This window comes from Dreissena polymorpha, chromosome 6, assembly GCF_020536995.1.
Source record: "Dreissena polymorpha isolate Duluth1 chromosome 6, UMN_Dpol_1.0, whole genome shotgun sequence".
Classification (NCBI taxonomy): Eukaryota; Metazoa; Mollusca; class Bivalvia; order Myida; family Dreissenidae; genus Dreissena; species Dreissena polymorpha.
This window is the reverse complement of record NC_068360.1, coordinates 8,564,551-8,587,028: the sequence shown is the minus strand read 5'-3', so window position 1 is coordinate 8,587,028 and position 22,478 is coordinate 8,564,551. Positions and strand designations below refer to the sequence as shown.

Genomic DNA, 22,478 nt, shown 5'->3' with positions numbered 1-22,478 from the left:
CCGGTAGTGCAACGGTTGAGCTTCGGTGAAAGCCGACAGCGTCCCGGCAGAGCCCCGGTATACCGTAACACCGCCGGCACTCACCGGGGCTATACCGGCATCAGACCCCGGCAGAGCTACGGCAACGCCCAGTTTTCACCCCGGTCGTCGCCGGTATTGCCCCGGCGGAATCCCGGTAAATGTAGGTGGCGTTCCGGTCGAGCGCCGGTTTACTAATTTACCGTAGCTATACCGGAACTCTACCGGAATCCACCGGGGCGTTGCCGTAGCTCGGCCGGGGTCTGTATGGGCCCCGGTGGAGCTACGGTGCCGTCCCAGTTGTTCCAGGTGCGGCGCCGGTCGTTGCCGGTCCTTCCCGCTGACTAACGGTTCATCCCGGAGGTATTAAACATTTTGATACTCTCCCGGTGGAGCCCCGGTTTCACCCAGTTCATCCCGGTCGTCTCCGGTGGAGCCCCGGTTCATCCCGGTAGAGCCCCGGTTCATCCCGGTAGATCCCGGATCACGCACCGAGGCTCCGCCGGCATCATAGTGAGACTGGGCCTTTACCCTGATAAAGAACGGTGTACAGTTTGTGCACGTTGTCTCACGTAGAACTTTTCGCGCTCGATTTTCGCGTTCGATCTGCGCAGTGAAATGCCATATCCGGTAACTTCGTATATTTCCGAGAATGATCATGAATATTTGTTGTTGTTTTTTCATTTTCTTTTTTTTTTATTGAATGTCTCGTTAACGCAAAATAAAATTACAATATTTTAAAATATGTTTATAAATACCAAATGTAATGTCTTCAAAAAATGTCTCAGAAAAAAATTATTCTAACTGTCTTCGTAGACACTCGTATCTGTTCGGCCTAAACCGTCATGTGAGGAACTTATTCTCGCATAAATATGCAAACATAATTTTTGCTTCAATAATATTTATTTTACAATTTTTATATCACGGTCATGTTATATAGTGATGTTCTGTATTTAAAAGGCGGATTATTGAGATCTGCGAAGAAATACTTATATTGCGCATGAATTAAGGGGTAAATCGGAGTTTTGGGAATTTGGTTTTTGGCAGCCAGCCAATTCGGATTGGCTCAAAAATGTGTATCATTACTTTGGCCTTGGGGCTACGCCCCAGGCCAAAAACCGAAACTAATATACCGTACTGGTGACGTCACCAAGTCAAAACTGAAATCGATTTCATGCTTGAATTGTTGTCGTCTGCTTGTATCTTATTATCGACACGAGACTTTAAAATTAATCTTAAAACGAAGACACGTATTCGCTTCTTCAAATAAAATTAATAATTGTGTATAGAAATAAATTTTCATAGTGCATATTGCAGAACAAGATAATGTCAATTATTAGTAATATAATAATATGTTTTTGGCAACGGTGTGCAGCTTTCACAGACTTCTAAAAGAAAATGTCTGTGGAATAAATGATCGGAAACCAGATTGTAAACGCGTACATTGTTGATGATTTAAACAAAGAATTCCCATAACGCAAAGGATCATATATCAGTCTGGAATTCTAATATATAGCGACACGTTGCTAATGAATAGTATGGAACGATAATATAGACCGAAATATCTATTAAACATTCCTAAGTAGATAGCAATGATACAAGTAAAAGATTTAGCATGCTTTAACTTTAGTGCGATATTTTATTTAACAATCACTTTGACGAAATATATTTATTATAAAGTTCACTTACGGTAGTGAGTGATTTAAACTAAACCACGCTTTACGGTAATAAGAGAACATTATTAACCTATGGCACACGTTTCTTTAAAGCCTGGGTAACTTTTTATCCTTGGACTTGGTTAAACGTTGGGTAAATTTAACCAGAGGTTAAACGGTGCGTAGGAGTTGATGCAATAACTTTGGTTAAATTTAACCTAGATTTTTTTTTAAAGATAAATGTTATGTTTTTGTAAAATGTTAACCAAGGGTAAAAATGCATTTTATCCGTTTAACAAAAATTAAATATATTTAGGATTGTTAATTCCTTTTTATATAAGCTGGCTGAATCTAAAAGAAATACACATTCTTTAACTGCTGATTGATTGCACGGTCCTATTGTAGAACTGAATAATATTAGTTCGATTACTGAGTAATAGAGTAACGACATTCACATCATATATCCAGTGTTTGAACCAATAATATAGTACATGCTTTGCACATATATAACTTAGCAAAGAGCGTGTAAATGCTTTGAGAAAAAAAAGGAAAATTAATAGTTTACAAACACTTTCTGCTCTTAACTATTTGACTTAATTGACTGTAAAAAAATACAAAACATATTTGCTGAAGAGCATAATTCTAAGGCTGGTGTTTACGTGCACATGTTGTCGAAAATAGGTGCCTTACAGTGGAGATTGACACAGACCAAATGATGTTATAGGTATGATGTGTTGAATCCTTTTATTAAATCTATTTGAAATTATTTATGTTGGGCTTATTGGGGATACGCAATATTCAATCTCATTAAAATCAAATCCTAGCGTTCGCTTAATTATGTGTCGTTGTAAAGATCTGACGACAAGAGGTCATGTTCTGTTGACCTTTCTATTTAATCACAGGCGTCCGTTTTTTAACCTTTTAAATACCTCGTTTTGTCATGGCGTTTGGCTGTTATCCGTACTGAATAAATATGGTCACCAAGGACTTTTGTTTTATAGGTGGCGATTTGATTGGTTATTGGTTATATATGTGATCAGTTCTAGCCAGCGGAAGGAGTTGATGTGTCAGGATATTGATCATTTTTGGACAAATAGGAACGGAATGGTTTTCAAGAGCTGACATGACAAATAATTAATAATTCGCTGAACATTATTGGTCCGATTACAAAAACTTAGATGAATTTTAGCAATAATATCTAAACGTGACATGATCACAGATTGTAAAATAACCAAGAAAGAAAAAAACGTTTTTGTTTCCAATATGAAAAGTGCTGCTCAATTTTTTATGTAAAATGCATTAAAATATCACCCCTCGTAATGTTATGCCACTTTATTTTATATTTAAAGGAATATGTCAAACCATTTTAACATCCAAAACTATTGATAAAAACGTAACTCAATATAATGCATACTATATCTGGTCGGTAACAAAAGTTTCTCTCTGATTTTCTATTTAAAGACACCCACTCACTTGTTTTTTTTTTCTTTCTTCTTATTATGGTGTTGATCTTTTGCATTTTATAGGAAATGTTTTGTTCATTGAAGCACGTATTTATCGAAAGCCTAAGCCTTATTAAAACACCTTCGATTCCGTTTCCTGTTCCTGTGTTGAACAAGACTTTACTGTCTTTGGGGCTGATCTAAAGAACTCACCCACAGTGATGATCGAGACAGTGACTTCCTGTCGCTTGGCGGACACCATGTCCACTACGGAAGTGCGACCTTCAAACCTTTGTGATTATTTGATTATGTTGGACAATCGGGTATTGCTATTTCTGGAACATTGTATTTTATTAATTGGAAGTTTGCCTAAAACAAGTATAGTATTATCAAACGAAGATGAAATTTGTTTCGCGTTGCATATCAGGCAGTCGGACTTAATGTCACCCCATTAATGTCACGCGTGTGGTCAAGCGTTCGATATTTGTTCGAGCTGAGTGTTAACGCTTTAACAAATAATTTATTTAATAATTCGGTTCAAATCTTGCTCAAGAAACTGTAGAAGTTTGTAGAAATTAATTCCTTGCAAACAAAATGAATGCGTTATAAGTTGCTAAAATATGAGATTTGCATAACGGCTGAACAACATACTGGTTGCTATCACCGCAACTTTCAAATTTTACATTTTATAATATGTCTGCATTCATAACTTTACATGTATCAAACACAATGTGTATCATTTCAATTTACACTAGTTATTAACACATGTTAAATCCTTTAACCACCATGTATTTACGTGCATATTCATAATATTTGACCCAATCAAGAAACAACGATTTAATACCCACTGATTAATATAAATAAAACCATGCACACAGGAAGGATAAAAAGTATACATTTTATAATAGATACAAGTGGAAGCACTTAATTTCGAACACTTCGCATAATTCGATGGACAAAACAACACTTAGTATATAAAGACAAATTGTGATCGTTTTGATGTAACATAATACATGGAAAAATAATTACGCTATATAAAAAGTAAACACATCAAAATAAAATGAGAATTGACTTATTAATGTAGTAAAACCAATATTATTATATTGTATATATGTTTCTCACTATAAAGCATCAACACAGTCAGTCGATAGTATTACAGCTTAAACAAACAAAGAAAGGGCACTCGCATTACTGATATTTATGTTTGATAACATAACGATTTTACTGTTTTTCTTCTTGTTCAATATTTTACATATATGTATAATTTTACAAGGAATCGATTGGCGAAAACGCAAGTTAGTGTTATTTAAAATTTGCTTAGTTTTTCCAAAATGTTTCAACTTTGTCGGAAAAAGCTTTGACAATAAAAAACATATTAATAAGTTGTTTGGAGCTTTATGTCGTTACTGGAAGAATGAAGAGGTAATTGACCATGCATATTCAATACTAGAAAAGGAACAAATAAATCCATTAAACAAAACGCTTAAAAATACAACGTACCATACATATCAAATATACTATAAACTTTATTTATAACAAATACTTTATACTATAAATATAAAAAGCCAAGAGGTAGAAGAGGAAGACAAGGTACTGCAAGGCCACACAGCCGAACATAAACTTACGCATCTTTTTGCAAAATGTTACCACACTCATTATTATACATTACACAGTTAATCATTTAGATTGCAAAAAAAAGATAAATGAATCATATATGTAACAGATCAGCGACATTCAATCAATGGGATCGTTTGGTCCGATAAAGCAGCACTCGTCCGGCTCTGAGTAAATGTTCGTGTCGTTCTCATCCACGGCATTTCTTCCTGAGGTCGATGGCGAGGGTACTTCGTAACCGTCATCGCCATGGAATAACTAAACATTGGTTAGAAAGCATTGATGGACAAACAAAACAATTACTGTGATCAATTTTAAACTGAATAGCAAACCAACACTGTATCGTCAATTGAAACAAATATGGATATATTTAATTACTATGACCAAACATATACGAAGTCCCTTTCTTAACTGTCAACATATTTATGTTGCCATGAAAAGCACAACGTTGTTCATAATATATTACCTAATACTACCTAATTTGATAACAAAAACAAAACTCATGCAGTTCCGAAGAAAAACGCCTCTGTTTTTTTTTTATTTTAGCTTATTTTTATCATGTGTTATAAATGGACAATATGTATAAGTTTTGCTTTCGGAATTCATTTGATATTATACGTACTTCTGCAATTGGTGAGATGTAGCCTGTCTCATCAAATGCAGGTGCAGGTGTTTCATAATTTGATTGATGTTTGTCATTGCCTATCAAATCATTGCTTCTTTTATATTTCATCGTCTTTTTCTCCTTCGGGAGAGAGTTTTTCAAATAAGCCTTCCCGTTAAACTTATACGCGAGATCGTCGCCTCGTCCAACACCTACTTCCTCTGAACCATCAGTAGTGGTGTAAATTCTGTCAGCTGGGTCAGATACAAAATATAAATAAGTGTATGAATTATACGTATACTAATCGTTATGTCTCCGAACCTGAAATACGTGTATTAAACACAGTATGAAAGAAAAATGTAACACTGTTTATTTTAAACAGTACGCTTAATGATTCTGTTGTTTTTATGTCATGTAAATATACTTGGTTTGTCAATATCATCATTACTTTTGTTCTTACATGGTTCCTGACAGGTCTCGTAGGTAGCATTTGCCACTGCTTCCATGGGAATTCCTCCGAGCATTTCAGAACTTCTTGACGTATTTCTTCTGAAATCATTTTTCGATTTCATTATGGTATTATTGTATTCATGATTATGTGAATCGGTTTTGTTTTGCACTATTAAGCGATGGCCTAGAATTGTATTTAGGTTAGTATCGTTTATATTTCCTTGTATGTTGAACAAATGTGCTATATACATGTGATGTTAAATATAAACGTTTACAACAAAAATTAAAATAGATACATATATTAAACACATAATTTTCTGATACGCTTTATGCAATCGTTTTATAAAACATACTGGTATACTGTTATCTATATACTGCATATAAATAAACTTAGACAATGTTTTTAAAGGAATATAAAAATCATCATGTATATCCGTTTATACCTTCTATAGCGACGGATGATCATTATTACGACAATCACCACTAAAACAACACAACCGACAGCAATTGCTACTACGGCATATACAGGTAATGGTTTGGCTGTTTGCGCCATTTTGTCGACATTGTTGTCTTGTAAACCTGTTACATAAGCAATGAATAATGCGAAGATCGGCTACAAGCATTTAAAACATGTAAATAAAGTAAGTATGATTAGTGGAGTATGTCAGGTACTGCATTCCCAAGTAAAATCCTTCCAGATACAAATGCAAATCGGTTTGTTATGTTATTGTTTGATTCTAAATCAGTGTAAATCTTCAAAATGTCATGTCATGTCATTCATTTTCTTAAGTCGGAAAATTCAAATAAATAGAAAATAACGATTTAAAGTAATGTACAATAACAATAATATACAAGAAACGAATATTTACATTACCATATAGGCATGTTCGGGCGTAAACGTCGAGTCTATATCCCATTATGCATCCATGAACACAGACCCCGTCATCTTTTTGACATGTGTTGTTCACACAGTGTTGGCACACATCGCTACATCTTTCGCCATAGAATCCATTCAAACACCCCTACGAAATGCAAAATGAAATACTTGCATTTTATAGCCATATACAGATACATATACATGAATATAATTAGCATTCGAATTGAAAAAAATATGCACAATTTACTTTACAATCCAGTCATATATTTTGTTTTAAGGAGCTACATATAGCAATTTTCGTTTAAACAAATATCGGGTTCTTTAGTATCCCATTTGATGGATGATATTTGAAGAAACGTCTAATTGTAAGCATAAATTCAGACAAATAGATTCTCACCGCAAGGCACGATCCGCTTTCAGCATGACACGAAGGCCCGACCGCAACGGTGTTGCAAGTTTTCGGGCACGTTATATTGCAATGAGATCCATAAAAGTTATCAGCACATCCTTTGGAACACGAACCATTTACGACATCGCATAATTTGTCCTTACATCTTTGTGGGCAATATTCAGCACATTTTGGCCCAAATGTACCAGCTTTACACCCAATCGTGCAATTACCAAATAAATCACAATCCTCATAAACACATATCTGTTTGCAGTTGTCTTCACATCTCTTACCATAGTATCCATGCTTACAGCCGTCTTTGCAGTATCCTGTATGCCCATCACAGTGGCCAAATTTACAAGTTGCTGGGCAGGTTTGGTCACATATCAATGCAAACTCACCGCTCACTTCGTCTGCCTCGCCAAACCACCCTTCTTTGCACATTTTACAATTTCCCCCCATATCGCATGTGTCACAATGTTCATTGCAATGGCCGTATTCATTATAGTCGTCAACATCTTTTTCGGAAACAGCAAACAAAATATAAAAAATAAGTGTTGTACTAATGTGAAAACAAAATAATAGAGTAATGACACTTGTACTCTTTTTTTAAATGTTGCATGACAATTTGTCAAGAAACACATGGTAAATGTTATCCTATATTATGCATTAAGACAGTGAACCATTACTACCAATTTATTTAAAATAATTTATTCAAGTCCCTGTTTCCTAAAATAATTGTATACTTTTGAAATCAATATCAGCAATTTTTACCAATAATAAAACTATTTAGCATTTAATAAATATGGTTAATGCTTTTGCTTTAACGCATGTGGTGCAAATGTATAGTTAATTTCCGCAGTGCGATACGTTCTTGATCTTATCCTTTACTCTCATAACAGAACCAACTATAAACATTAAATGCGTTCAACCTGTGTCATGGCCATAGAACAGTCAATGCAAAGCACTTGAGGTTTCAACCGCTTTTACGGCTAGTCAAACATCTCACTAAAGCCATAATTAATTACAAATCAAGTGCCCATGTATAACGATGTGTGCACCCAAAACGTGTCTACGTTTAAAAGAACATACCTCTGCAAAGAACATCAATACAAACACGAAAATAGCGTTTTGCTACTCTATAAAGTTGAGTTTGATACATATAATTGAGCGACCAGTCTACGACTAAGAATACCCATTTGAAGCCTGTATGACATATAGACCTTCCAACAGGGCGATTCCAGAATCTCACCGCACAAATTAAGTTTGTTTGATAGAATAACAAATAAGTTTTATTTGGAATATCAGTCAAAATTGAATTTCAAACCCTGAAATTGTGTAACTTTATTGAACAGCACAAAACATTAATATGATAATAATATTGTCATTGTTTAAAATAAGTACAAGAAGAAGGTAAGAGAGTCATTGTGTTTACATACCGACTTGGCAATTCTGTTCGTCCGACCCATCCGTACAGTCGTTATTGTGGTCACAATGCAAGATCTTGGCAATGCACAAATTGTTGGAACATCTGAACTCGTTCTCAGTGCAATCGTTAAAGCCTGTCGCAAAAACAGTTGTCACAAACTTAACAAACAATTTAAAAAATACGCAGACAATCTAAGTCCACAATAAATATCGAAAATTAAAACTTAAACTTTACACAACTTCGGTATTTTATACAACAGCGATAATATAGTAATACATGTTCGATGTATTGTTGTTTATTAGTCAATAAACAATGTTTTGGACTACTCATATGTAGGTCTAGATTTAAACCATAAATTATTTAGTCTGAGCATTTGATGGCATATTAATACCATTTATTATAATATTAATTTAATTCTACTGTGTCAATTTTACATAGGATCTATATTTTTAAACTGTGTTTTGATTTATTTCGTGACTTTCCACACATAAATCAACTGATTTATTATACTAAATTAGTTCTTCATCTATAAAAGGAAATGCGATAACTGGTATACTGTAAGACTATTGATAATATATGTTCAATATTGATATTGATGCAATTGTAAATATTAAACAATAGTAAGGGCCAATAACCGTCACAATTGTGTTCATCAGAATCGTCCAGACAATCTCCAGCTCCATCACACTGCCATTCTTTGGAGATACACTGCCCATCGCCGCAGTTAAACATGTCTCCATCACAATTTGGGTCAGCTGTAAAGAAATACGTTCATAAAACAAATTTACGCGATTTCACATAACGTTTAAAATGTACAAACTGGACATTAGATTTGAACGTTTAATTGGTACCAGCGGATTGGTTCCATGACGTGACGTCGATTTGTGACGTAACGTTAAAGAGTTAACGTTACTTAGTGATGTACTGAATTTGACACAAGGATTGTATATTTATTTTGGATCGTTAATACAAGCTCATACCAAAAGCGGGTATATGGTTTATATTGTTACTACTATCGGGGAAATAGTAAATTACGGGTTTTCCATTATCGGGGATAATTCTCAGTAAACAGCAAAATACGGAAATTCCCATTATCGGGGAAACTTCTTTACACAAATATATTTCATGTTTTTAAGTAAATGAAAATATATCATGTAACTTTTCCTGCCAAGGTAGTTTACTTTAACTTTCAAATATTCAAAGTGCCCCGGCCCCAATTCCCCAGGCATAGTATTGATTTTGACGGAGTGTATAATTGTTAAAGAAATTCACTACATAAAATGAAAATATGAATGCCAATCATAACGCGCCAAACGAATACTACACATTTTATTGTCCTTGATTCGTAGCAATAATGATAATCATTTAAAATTAGCAGTAAACTTATTGTTATATCGATGCATTGATTGCTCAAAACATTAAGAAATATAATACAAAACATTACACATAAATCATGATTTCAGGGATAGTGACACTTGGAACGGTCAAACAAAGAGCGGAAGTATGTGGAAAAATATCTGCTTCATGCGTCATGATACGTTAGTAGAGGTAAACAACTGTGTAATGCTGTGGCCATTCCTTTCAAGTCGCCATATATTAGAACATAAAGTATCATTTGAATCCCATATAAAACAAATGGAAGTTGGTCTTAACATAATATTTGAAAATATAGTCATGCAGTAAACGGAAACAAAGTCATGGATAATAACACCAACGTGATGACGAATGTAATATGGTTCTTTCTCTTCACTCACTGTGGTAGTATTTCATTAATAACTTTTTCATATGATATTTCTTAAAAACGTGTTATTCTATTAAAAAAAAATAGCCAATGATACATAATGCTCTGAATAATTATTGATTTGTTTAAGTCCTTGTATTCTATATGTCCCCCAAAAACATTTAATCGCTTTTCAAGTTACATATTTCTTGCTAACTTTGGGACAGCCAGATTGACGAAAAACGTTCGCAAAGACAGACACACGCCAGACGATATGGGTGATACATGCCCATAACCACTTCGATGTTATAAAAAAACTCGCATTTCAGCAATGAAAATTCAAATTGTTTAAAACATTAAATTATTGCCATCTTATTAATTTGTAATGTAACTAGACGCCCGGTAAACGTGAAATAAATGTATATAGTTGACTTACCACTAAATGTAGTAGGTATCTGAATGCAGATGACATACACAAACACAACTGTACTCCACATAGCGTGTGCCTTTATTTCCACCTTATGGCAATCGCAGATGTTATTCACAAACACTTTGTGACAACAGACATTTAATGCTCAACCACAGTATGTTAATTTTCAAACTGAGCAAAACCTATCGTTACATTTTCCGGTCACTAATGAGTAGCGAAACGTCCGTTAGTCAAAAGAAGTGAATACAATTGCTTGATGAAAAATTGTTTTCCACGTACGTTCGATGATGAATGTGGTTTCCTTATTCTATGTTATTGGGGACACTTCATACATCTACATAAACCGGAAGACAGAACTTTTAACCCAATATGACAGCTATCACTACGATGTATCATGCGAATCGTGAAATATATAAACTCTATATACACACTGTGTATTACTATAAAGAATCGTGCGTACATCATTTGTTGAGAAAATAGTACACCGACACAAAAAAATGTTTTCGTAATTCCTAAAGAGCTAAAGTGCATCTTCTTTAAAATTTATCAGGAAGTGCCATTCATAAATCACACTTTATTATAACGATACTACTTATTATTTTCAATGAAGTATTACGTGTTAAAACGTGTTAAAAGGAAGGAATTGTCTTCTTAGAGAAAATCCAGTGTAGCCATAAAATCTCGTCCCTCATAAGCCTGTGCAGACTACACATGCTAATGTAGGAAGACACATTACGCACATGCATTAAGTCATGTTTTTCCAGAGCGAGGCTCATTTTTATCTTTAGTATTACATTACATGTACAATGTGTATATGCAACCTTATTTTACTATTAAATTCGACAATCAATTATTTATATGATAACTTGAACATTGTATTTTGCATGTTCGGAAACATTAGTAAGAACGGCTAAAGGTTAATTTATATCATTAATATGGCCTTGAGTGGGTTATTAAGTACTTGACGAAGATCGCGTACTGAAAACCTTGTTGATAGTCAACCCTTTGAAGTACACTTGTCGGTAATGTTGTATTAAATACTTGTAACTGATTGGAACTTTAACACACGATACAATATTTATACCAGCACTCTCATTCCTATATGTATTGGGGCTATATGACGGTTACTCACATGCAGATTGGTCTAAGTGATCAATTGTTACACGATAAGAACATCTTTACTTTTCAAATGTCTGATCTTATGGGAAAAAAAAATAGATCTTCAAATACGCTACATAGTCAGAAGTAACATGTTTGAGAAAATAGGACTTTCCTTACGTCTTACGAATATGAAGTGATGTGAAGTGAAAAGTCCGTATCGCCTGTCTATGGGGGTTTATGACGGCGGAGAGCTCATCGTAGTATAACGAAAGGATTCGTAGTCGAAATAGATGCTTTGCGTATTTTCACTGCTACAGTATAATTACCTCCCTTAGTTTTAAATTTGCAAGGTAAAGAATATGAAATTGTAACTTGTTCTTCATAAAGTAAGTTAATTGTATGGCTAAAAATAAGGTATTAAGCATTTAAAGAGTATTTGATATTTAAGGAATGTTTCTAGTAAAATCCGGCGTATATATTCGGCTAGTTTCTGTGTTAGTGAAGGAGAAATGCTGATCGGTAATCTCCGTAGAGTGCGGATGGAATTCGGAAGCGTCGGTAGTTTCCGGATCGTGTCTTTCCGTTGGCTAGGTGGCGCTCTGTTCGCTAGTTTATAAAAGGCTTGAAAATAGGCAAGTTGGGCAGTGTATGCGAGCGGATCAACATCTGAAGACAAGGGACGTTACTCTAAAAGAACAGTATTCTGGAGCAGTTGGGTATTTACGTTGGCTTCAAGCTTTAAACGGTGCTGCCCGGGCTGCAGAGTTCCTGTTTCTTGGAGAGGGTCTTCAGAGGGTTGGAATCTACGGACGTCGTACAAGGCAGTGACGGAAGCTTCACCTAAGGCCTTGGGGTGACGTGAGCCAGTGTCTTCGCGGAAGCCAGTAGCCTCACGGAGGCGGTGACATGTAGCTTCACGGAAGCCGGAGGATTCGTGGAAGGAACATCGGCATTGTGAGGCCGCGCACATAGCGCTCGGTGGCGGCCTCAGGAAATCTGTCGAAGGCATCGATTCCCCTCTTTTGGTCGCATTGTATATATTTAAGGCGACTCAATTACTCTTCATTTTCCAATCATAAGGCAGGTAGCCTGAGAAAAATTAGTTTTTATTAATTGTTATTTGTAATCGGCCTTCCGAGGGTTTCGGAAGGCACATCGTCGTTGTGAGGCCGCGCACATAGCGCTCGGTGGCGGCCTGAGGTAGTCGGCGGCTCGCGCTACAGTAGCAATCAGTGTTGTACTCAATGTATACGTCTTCCCTCGTAGATATAGTATCCGATATATCATTTAATGGGCTTTGAATTCTGAATTTAATGGACCAGATTGGCAAAACGAAATACGTAAAAGAATATATTATAAATTATAAATTTAAAAAAAGAACTTACGCAGCACAATTTTGTTCAGGTCCATGTTCGGATAATCATAATTCTAAGTGAACGATAAAAATAAAGCGTGTTAACGTTTTTCGTTGATTTTGAACAACATAGACAACATAAACCTTATACTTCTATATTGTTTAACATACACCTTAGTTTCCAAAGAATGTGCGGTTTAGTTGTAGCGCGTTGAATTTTACTTATATTGGCCCGCGTTTTAAATTCGGAGAAAGCAATAGTTGTTTATTGATATTATAATTGTATAGTACCTATTGAAAAAAAATATATGTTCATTATACAAATATAAATAACGACCGGGTTTCAAAAATACAAAAACATTCTTATATATTCCTGCTCAAAATATTATTCATTGGTTAAAATAATTTCAGAAAATGAATACGAGACAAATTTTATTTTAACAAATAATATTATCGAACTGGGTCCTGGTGCTTCACTTCTCTACGGTAAACTATGTGATTAAGCGCCATGGACAATTGGCTGGTACACCTTTAAAGATGGAGGCAATTTCAAGTATAATCTAAAGTAAATTACTAACATGTTTTTTATCGAATGACATATGTATGCTATTGTAACATACGGAAATGTAATACTGTTTCAAAGCACGTGTTATTAGTTAGAATAAACGAATGTATAAAGCGTATAACATTATTTATTCTTACGATGAATAATGGTAATTGTATGCATATTTCTTCTACAATATGTGGTGTTAAGGTCGGACCATGGCAGTGATTAAATAATTCTGTGAGTGAGTAGAGTTATAAACTCGATTTCGTTAAACTTTTTATTTGTTATAAAAGACTTTCTACCGTTTGCAGCAATTTGTCGGGGGTTGAGGGGGTATTTTTCATTTATTGAACCTACTAATTATAATTTGACATTGTGCTACGACAATATTTTGGCTTCCGTTTGATAAACCCTTAAATGATGAAGTTTGTGTCTGATACCAATTTCATTACAGTATTTGGAAAAATGTTCATGGGCGAGCAATCTTTGACGGAAACAATAACTTTTTTTAGATTTTACCAAATATGGTATCAACTTTGATTTGAATTTCTGTACAGTTTATGTATCTTATGAACGCTTTGTTTGGCATTACATAAACATTAGAATGTATGTTTTCCTAAGTTCTCAACACTGTATTACACTGAAAACTACGTTTTGGGATGGCTTCACGGCTATAACCCACATGCAGATTCGTCTAAATGAACAGGGTTAACAAGTTTAACATCATCTTTAGATTTCAATGGTCCTCAAAAAATCCATTTGATCTACAGCAGCTCTCTCTTATCATATCCGGTATGTCTTACTAATATGGAGTGAATTGATCTTTCCATGACAACATGAAGTGCGTTCAATTAGTTCATATATCTAGTTAAAGTGGTCATTTTTCCTGATCGAGAAATTGTCCTAAACATCTGAACAACGTGGATTGTTCGCAGCTTGGCAAAGTGACAAGTTTGAAACAAATGCCAAATATACATTTAAACATGTATTTATTATATTGAAGCCAAGTAATATACCTTCCATAGAAAGACGCTAATATATCAGTGAATGTGCGCCGTTCATTAATTGAAATCTGATAAATAATAATTAAGCGTTTGTGTCACATATCTACCTAATAAACACCTACAAAGTGAATAACAAAAAGACGTATTGGCTTTTGCACCGTCGTATTTGGACATTTTAATAATAGTTTAGAAGGTCGTGAAGCGATCGGCACAACAAATCACACAACCTGATAAACTATGAGACTTTTGCAATGCGTATTGAAGGCTCAAAAACATACTTGTTTAATTGAAATTTAATTTCACTGTTCCGTGTGCACAGTTTATTATATGACTGCAATCATAACTTGACATGTACGATCTCAATATCAGTAATTTGTATGCACATGTTAAAGACCTTTACCAAATTATATACCATATATTTACTAACATATTAACAAAAGTTTACCCAAATGAAAAAAAATCAAATACGAACATAATTTCGAACACTTCGCATAAGACGATGATACAAACAACAATATAAATATAAAGATACATGGCGATCTTTGTGATAAAACATAATGAATGAAAATATAATTTCGCTATATAAACACGTTATATATTAAAATAATCGGAAATTGAGTAATGAATGCGGAAAACACATTACTTTTATGTTGTATGTATGTCGCTTTCTCAGTAGCATTACCCTTGTAAAAATATAACACATGAACCATCAAAGAAATGACATCTAAATACTCGCATTATTGATATTTATTTTGGATAACATAATGATTATTTTATTGTTTCATCTTGCACATTAAATGCTAGAAATTACAAATATTAATCAATAAACAAAACTCTTAAAAATACAATACACAAATGTACTATACATATATAAAGACAACAGAAGAGCATTGTCCGTAGGCAAGGCACTTGAGGGACACAAAGCCGTACATAAACTTAACGATCTGTTTACAAATGAACCACACTCATTAAATTAGCTTACATAGTTTATCACTTAGAATGCAAAATTGTCTGATGCATACATCAAACATGTAGCTGGTCAGCGACATTCACTTAATATCATCCGTTAGAGGGACATTGCATCAATCGACCGACTCTGAGTAAATGTTCGCGTCGTTTTTATCTAAGGCATTTCTGCAAGAGGTCGATGGGAAAGGTACTTCGTAATCGTTGACTCGTCCAATACCCACTCCCTCTTAACCATCAATGGCGGTGTAAATTCGGTCAGCTGTGACACGATGCAACATATAGGAAGGTGTATGCATTATACGTGTGTGGTTTTGTAGGTTATAAACAGGTGAAGTTTTGTGTCCTTCAATCGGATCAGTTATTAAAGAGAACAGCAATAAGTAAAAGACAATATTCGTTGTCTCCAAACCTTGATGACCAACATTATACACATTTTTAGACCAAAATATACAATTTTTAGTTCAAACAGTACCTAAAAAAATTATGTTGTATGTATGCTATGTACATATCCTTGGTTTGCCAAAACCATCAATACTAATCATTTGACGCTAGACTTACAAGGTTCCCGACACGTCTCGTAGGTAGCATCGGGAACTGCTTTTATAGGAGTCCCAAAACTTATCGCCGCATTTCGTCTGAAATCATACGTTTAATTTTCAATTTGGTATTGCTGTGTTCATAATTATGTGTTTCAGTTTTGTTTTGCACTATTATGGGTAAGTTACTTATATATTTTCAAATATCTTTTACAAATGTACTACATACATGTGACCTGTTATGCTAAAACTCATATATTACAAATAATTAATAAAAACTAACATATAATAAATTTTATATTTTCTTATAGGATCTTTTATATAACATACTGATATACTGTGTTATATATACTGCATTTGAATAAACTTAAACAATATTTATTGTCAAAAAAAACCTTTAATAAACGTGTATACCTTTATTGCAATTGCAACAACGGCATAAACAGGTAATGGTTTGGTAATGTTTCCCGCTGTTCGTGCCATTATACCGTCGTCGTTGTCTTCAAAACATATTGTTACATAGGCAAGTTTTAATTCAAAGGTCGACTTCATACATTTGTAAATGTAAAGTAAGTCTAGATTTTAAGGATTAAATTAATCAAATTATAATGATACGAATAATCTCAGTAGTGAAACAGGTAAAATTCAAAGGTCGACGACATCATTTTTAATGTTAAGTACGTAGAGCTTTTCAGGATTTAATGGATCTAAATGTTCTCTTTATTGTTACGAATAATCTCAGTAGTGAAATAGGTAAAGTTGAAACTTCTCGAAAAGTCCGCATAAGAACTGCCTTCTCAAGTTAAATACTTCGAGATACAAAGGTTAATCGTTTTGCTAATCGGTTTTGTATGTTATTGGTTGATTTTAAATATATGTTCATGGTTAGTCATTCATGGTCTAAAGTCAAACAATTAAAAGAAATAGAAAATAACCAATCAAAATAGCGTGCAATAACACCTATATGACGGATACGTATATTTACATTACCATATACGCATTTTTGGACAGACACGTCGAGTCTATATCCCAGTATGCATCCGTGAACGCAGACCCCGTCATCCTTTTGGCATGTATTGTTCACACAGTGTTGGCACACATCAGAACATGTTTGGTCGTGGAATCCGTTCAGACACCCCTGCAAAATACAAAACTAAATTCTTCAATTTTTCTTTTATAAACATGGATTAAATAAACTTAATAAACGGTGGAAAAGTATGCTCATTGTACTTCACATTCAATCGATATATTGTATTCTAAGGAGCTGTGTCTTATGATTTCCAAGCTTAAAACACTTTAAGTTTATCACTTTGTTTATTCCACGTGTCGGGTGACATTTGAAGAAACGTCTTATGTTGAGTATAATCCAGACAAAAATAGATTCTCACCGCAAGGCACGTTCCGTTTTCAGCGTGACACGAAGGCCCGGTCGTAATGGTGTTGCAAGTTTTTGGGCACGTCATATTGCAATTAGGCCCATAAAAATTACCAGCACAGCCTTTGGAACAAAAACAAGGCATCGCATACTTGGTCATTTAAGTCCATGTTACCAAAAAATGATACAATTCATTTTCATAAAATTTCATTATTGTTCTGCACAACATTTTCTTTCAATAAATACTTTTTAGTTTATTAGAATAATAGTTAATGTTCGGGCTCGAACACATGCGGCGCGAATACATACTTTAGTGTATATGCGCAGTAAGATAGAAATTTGTTTGTATCCACTTTTTTTATAACAGAACACCAAATTTAAAAACAAAATGATTTAAGCCGGGATCATGGCCTTGGAATGATCAATGCAAAACTATTGAGGTTTTGACCGCTTTGAGGGTTAGCCGAAAGTGTTCCAAAAAGAGCCAAACTTCAAGAGCATATAACTCTGCGAAGAATATCAAAGATACGCGAAAATCACATTTTGCAACCGTAAAAAGTTTCATTTTTATACATAAACAACCAAGAGACGAGTTTATGACTTAAATTACACATTAGCAGCATGTAAGACCAACTGTTATTGCAAATCGGTTTTAGTTTTATCATAATTATAAACTGAACTTCAAACCATATTTTCTTATCACGGAACAACACAGTAAACAAATCATTGGAATGGTTTCATTTTAAAAGGTTGCACTTGAAAGATTCTTAAAAGAGTAGATGTGTTACACATACCGACTTTGCAGTTCTGTTCGTCCGACCCGTCCGAACAGTCGTTAGTGTGGTCGCAATGCAAGGTTTCGGAAATGCACACATTGTTGGAACACTTGAAATGGTTCTCAGTGCAATTGTAAACACCTGCAGCAATACAGTTATCACACATTTAACAAGCGATTTAAACAATCACCATACAACTTACATAAACATTAAATATCTATATTTAAAAAAACTGTATTCCACTTACGTATGGGTTAATTTTAACAAAATTTTAAAAACATTATTTTACTAGATACAAATAAACATACTTTGAACTTGAGTTGCCTTGGTACAATAATAGATTCTTACAATTTGATTCGTTCCCTTCGTCCGAGCTGTCAGTACAGTCTGAATCACCGTCACATTGCCAGGACTTATGGATACATTCGCCAGAGTTGACACACTTAAAGTCAGTGTTGACGTTACAGACCTCAACACCCGTGCCAGTATGCCCAGAGACCGTGCAGTTATTCTCGTCACTACTGTCCGAGCAGTCAAAGTCACCGTCACAGCGCCAGGATTGGTCAATACAGCCACTGTCGTCATTACATTTAAATTGCTCAGCACCACATGCTTTGGCTGAAACATATTCTATTTTCTAAATACACCATGAACACCGATAATTTTGTTAAGAAATGCTTTTTTATTGTTGAATACCAGTAAATAAACAATTATTTGGAACTATTATATGTAGGATTTAAACCACAAATGTATAAACGATAGCTATAGTTGAGTTGACCTATGAATAACATTTACGTGAAAATTAGTTTAATCATGTTGTGATTTAATAAATATTTATGTCATGTAAATCATGTTGATATTGTTTTATGTTGTGAGCAAGTTCTTGACATTTTCCTACATTCTCATCAATAGACTAACAATGCTCATTGTTTTCTGTGTCTTCACAAGGAAATGCAAGTATCCTGTTAAGACTATTGATAATACAGGATGAACAATGATATTAATTGAATGGTTTAAAATGTTGCGAGTTTTAAATATAAAATAATATAAAGGGCAAATTACCGGCACAATCGTGTTCATCAGAACCGTCTATACAATCAGCATCGCCGTCAGACTCCATTCCTTGGAGATACACTGCCCATTTGCGCAGGTGAACATGTCTCCATCACATGGTTGGTCTGTTGTTACCAATACTTTCATAAGACACTTTTTAGCAAGATTTTATAATTCCTAAAAATTGTGAGAGATAAATATGTATCACCTGGAGAGTGTGTTCACGTGTTAAACAAATTGTGTGATGCCCCAACAGTATTGTTTGGTATGCTGCCTCATCAAATTCAGAAAATATTGGGCTAAAATCCTCCCTCCTCCAAAAAACAAACATTCTAAGAAAATGTATGTCCTCATTTTAAGTGAATGCAAACATTTATAATTCCACCTACCAAGGAAATAAGCGTAAGCATTTAAAACCTAAAAGGGCCCCGGTATTTCCCCATAAGTGAGAATTTCCCCTATTAGATTGTAATAATGTTTAAACATTTGTTAATTCAGATGTCCTGTTGATGTTTGCAACCTTAAACAAAGGGAGGAATACTTACTGACAATGCAGTTGTTTTCGTCACTGCCATCTGAGCAGTCGTGCACCTCATCGCATTTCCAGTCATTAACAATGCACACGTTATCTGCTGCACAATAGAACTGAGTTGCAATGCTAACTGTAATAAACAACAAATTATTTTTACACCATTTTAAAAATAGACACACTTAAATTTATATTTAAAAACAATTAAAACATGAAGTGTGAAAACAAACTTCCTAACAATGTGTTATTGACCTTTCAAATAGTCATTACTGTATTTGAAAAGTTATAAAATATCTTATTTTTTACAATTATTAGTTTATATTGATTACAATATCAAGACTGGTATATTATATTACTTGAAAAGAAGTTTTCATATTTTCAGTATATTCGGTAATAAATTTTACTGGGTACAGGTACCAGGTAACTACCAGTTAACTATGAATGACGCAAGTTTATTGATCATCATCGTCACGTGGTAAACGCATGAATGCAAATTGTGCATGCGTAGTGAATTGTGTATAATTTATATATATAATGATCAATCTACTTGCGTTATTTATAGTGTGTATATCGTTATGTCATCTATTTTCGCGATGCACTTTCGATTTCACATCGCGAAATTTTATCACCGAATATACTGAAAATATTTACTTTTTTCAAGTAATGTAAACAAATCACCGAAGATAAATAACGCATTAAATATAAATGAACGATAAACGAACCAAAGCAATAACCAAAGATAACGATTTACATATTGAAGAAAGATTTTGAGTCCTCGAATTAATATTTCCTCTAACGAAACTTTAATATTAAGCCACTCCGACATTTTTCAAGTTATACTCTATTCTAGCATTGGGTCAAACGGCTAGACTCAAAGACAGACGCACGGCATACGATGCTAGCAATATATGCACCGAACCACTTCGACATCATAAAAAACTAGCATGCCAGCAATAAAATTTATAAACTCGTAAAACATTATTTGAATGCAAGCTGATTGAACATTTATAAAAATATGTATGAAATTAATTTACATAGTTCACTTACCACTTGGAATAGTAGGCATCTGTATGCAGATTACAAACACAAAGAACATTGTTTTCCACTTGGCTCCTATCTTATGTTCCACCAAATAAAAATTGAAGTTTATATCCACAAACAGTTTTACAGACACTTAAGTTACAATCCCCCAATACGTGAGTTTGCAAATTGAAATAAATGTTCAGTTCAAAACAGATTTGTGAATCATCCGTTAGTCAAATGAAATAAATGTAATTACTTCTTGGAAAATGGTTTCCCACGTTTGTTCGATTGTTTATGCAGTATCCTTGATCTTTGATATCGATGAAACGTAATGAATCTACAGAAACCGGAAGAAGCACTTTTAACCCAATATCACTGCGGTGGCAAAGACGTATTTTGTGAAAAATAAACTGAACAATTTGTATTCACATTGTGTATGGCTACACGGGCTTTACTTTGTCAAGGAGGAGGACACCGACATCGAAGTAAAAGCGTTTTTCTAATTCCTGCAGAATAATAATACAAAAGATGAGCAGTTTTATCTTATTAAAAAAAGGGATTTATTACCCACACTTACTGATGAGTATTATACAACATAAAGCATAACGAATTTAAACGACAATTTGGAATTTTAAAATTAAAGCTAACGGGTAGTAATGATCGAAACGCAAACGTGTAACGATGGGATGTAGATCTCATTAGTTTAAACAATAACCTCTTAAACAATAGCACAGTCTTAGCATTGAAATGCCGCTTTAAAGATAAATCAAAACAGTGAAGCTAGCTTTGACTTTTTTTAAAGAAATATTTAAGACACAAACGTTTATCTATTTGACAAAGTAGTATAGAATAATCGAATTAATATTGTTTAAATTCATTTTGTGTCAGAATGTTTACATCTATTTAAATTTGAAACTGTAAGACATGACTGAGGGAATACAATTTGATTTTGTATTCGGAATTAATTGCAGTCTTGGATACTTTTCTAACGAAACACGTTTCATATTTAAATATTTCAAATATAAATATAATATTTTACTAAAACATTTCACATGTGATTATTTGACTGGTGAAACGTCTTACTAACTGAATGACCAGAAATATCAGTTTTGTGGTTGCTCATCTGAGTATTCATATGGGCCAATTTGTTCTTTAATTAATTAATTTTAACTTTTAATCGTATCATTGAACATGATGAAGTTGAAATACAATTAAAATTAAATCGCGTTTCACTATTTCCAAGCGCAAATTGATACTACCAATTGTACCCACGAGCTAAAGTGCCCACTAGCCACTAAGCCAACATTGCATTTTTTGCACAAAATTGTACCTTTCACATATTGGTTTATTGTTATTTGTATTTACATGCATTAAGTGTGTTTTTATGCACGTCCTCTCAAAGAGCTCTATCCATGTTACAATGAAACAACACATATAACTAACCACTAGCTGTAGTGGTAAATATTAGTGTGTAGAATGCATATACAACATAAACTGGTCTCACAGCCTTGATACTTTTGGGCAAAACGTATGACGCAACAAACGCTGCTATTTGCACTAATGGGCCACTTCTTATCAGGTTTC

At 34.1% G+C, this 22,478-nt stretch overlaps 1 protein-coding gene and 1 long non-coding RNA gene across 2 annotated transcripts in view; both read right to left on the bottom strand.

The window, feature by feature from the left end:
• LOC127834196 (low-density lipoprotein receptor-related protein 4-like) overlaps nucleotides 1-21,151 on the bottom strand; it is a 58,745-nt gene extending 37,594 nt beyond the window's left edge. Inside the window, exons 1-17 of the mRNA XM_052359844.1 lie at nucleotides 20,919-21,151; nucleotides 19,888-20,004; nucleotides 19,352-19,467; nucleotides 18,638-18,907; nucleotides 18,308-18,430; nucleotides 17,527-17,636; nucleotides 17,034-17,276; nucleotides 16,161-16,237; nucleotides 10,634-10,773; nucleotides 9,113-9,232; nucleotides 8,488-8,610; nucleotides 7,058-7,566; nucleotides 6,658-6,805; nucleotides 6,227-6,362; nucleotides 5,782-5,882; nucleotides 5,352-5,587; nucleotides 4,887-4,987 (exon numbers count right to left, since the gene is read on the bottom strand). Of these exons, the coding sequence (XP_052215804.1) occupies nucleotides 4,887-4,987; nucleotides 5,352-5,587; nucleotides 5,782-5,882; nucleotides 6,227-6,362; nucleotides 6,658-6,805; nucleotides 7,058-7,566; nucleotides 8,488-8,610; nucleotides 9,113-9,232; nucleotides 10,634-10,773; nucleotides 16,161-16,237; nucleotides 17,034-17,276; nucleotides 17,527-17,636; nucleotides 18,308-18,430; nucleotides 18,638-18,907; nucleotides 19,352-19,409 (2,495 nt within the window). The 5' untranslated portion in view covers nucleotides 19,410-19,467; nucleotides 19,888-20,004; nucleotides 20,919-21,151. The remainder of the gene's footprint in view (nucleotides 1-4,886; nucleotides 4,988-5,351; nucleotides 5,588-5,781; nucleotides 5,883-6,226; nucleotides 6,363-6,657; nucleotides 6,806-7,057; nucleotides 7,567-8,487; nucleotides 8,611-9,112; nucleotides 9,233-10,633; nucleotides 10,774-16,160; nucleotides 16,238-17,033; nucleotides 17,277-17,526; nucleotides 17,637-18,307; nucleotides 18,431-18,637; nucleotides 18,908-19,351; nucleotides 19,468-19,887; nucleotides 20,005-20,918) is intronic.
• LOC127834422 (uncharacterized) lies at nucleotides 15,366-16,332 on the bottom strand. Its single transcript, XR_008027932.1, has 2 exons — nucleotides 16,161-16,332; nucleotides 15,366-15,861 (listed from the first exon to the last, which is right to left on the bottom strand). It is a non-coding gene; the product is annotated as an uncharacterized LOC127834422 (long non-coding RNA).
• Nucleotides 21,152-22,478: the final 1,327 nt, after the last annotated feature.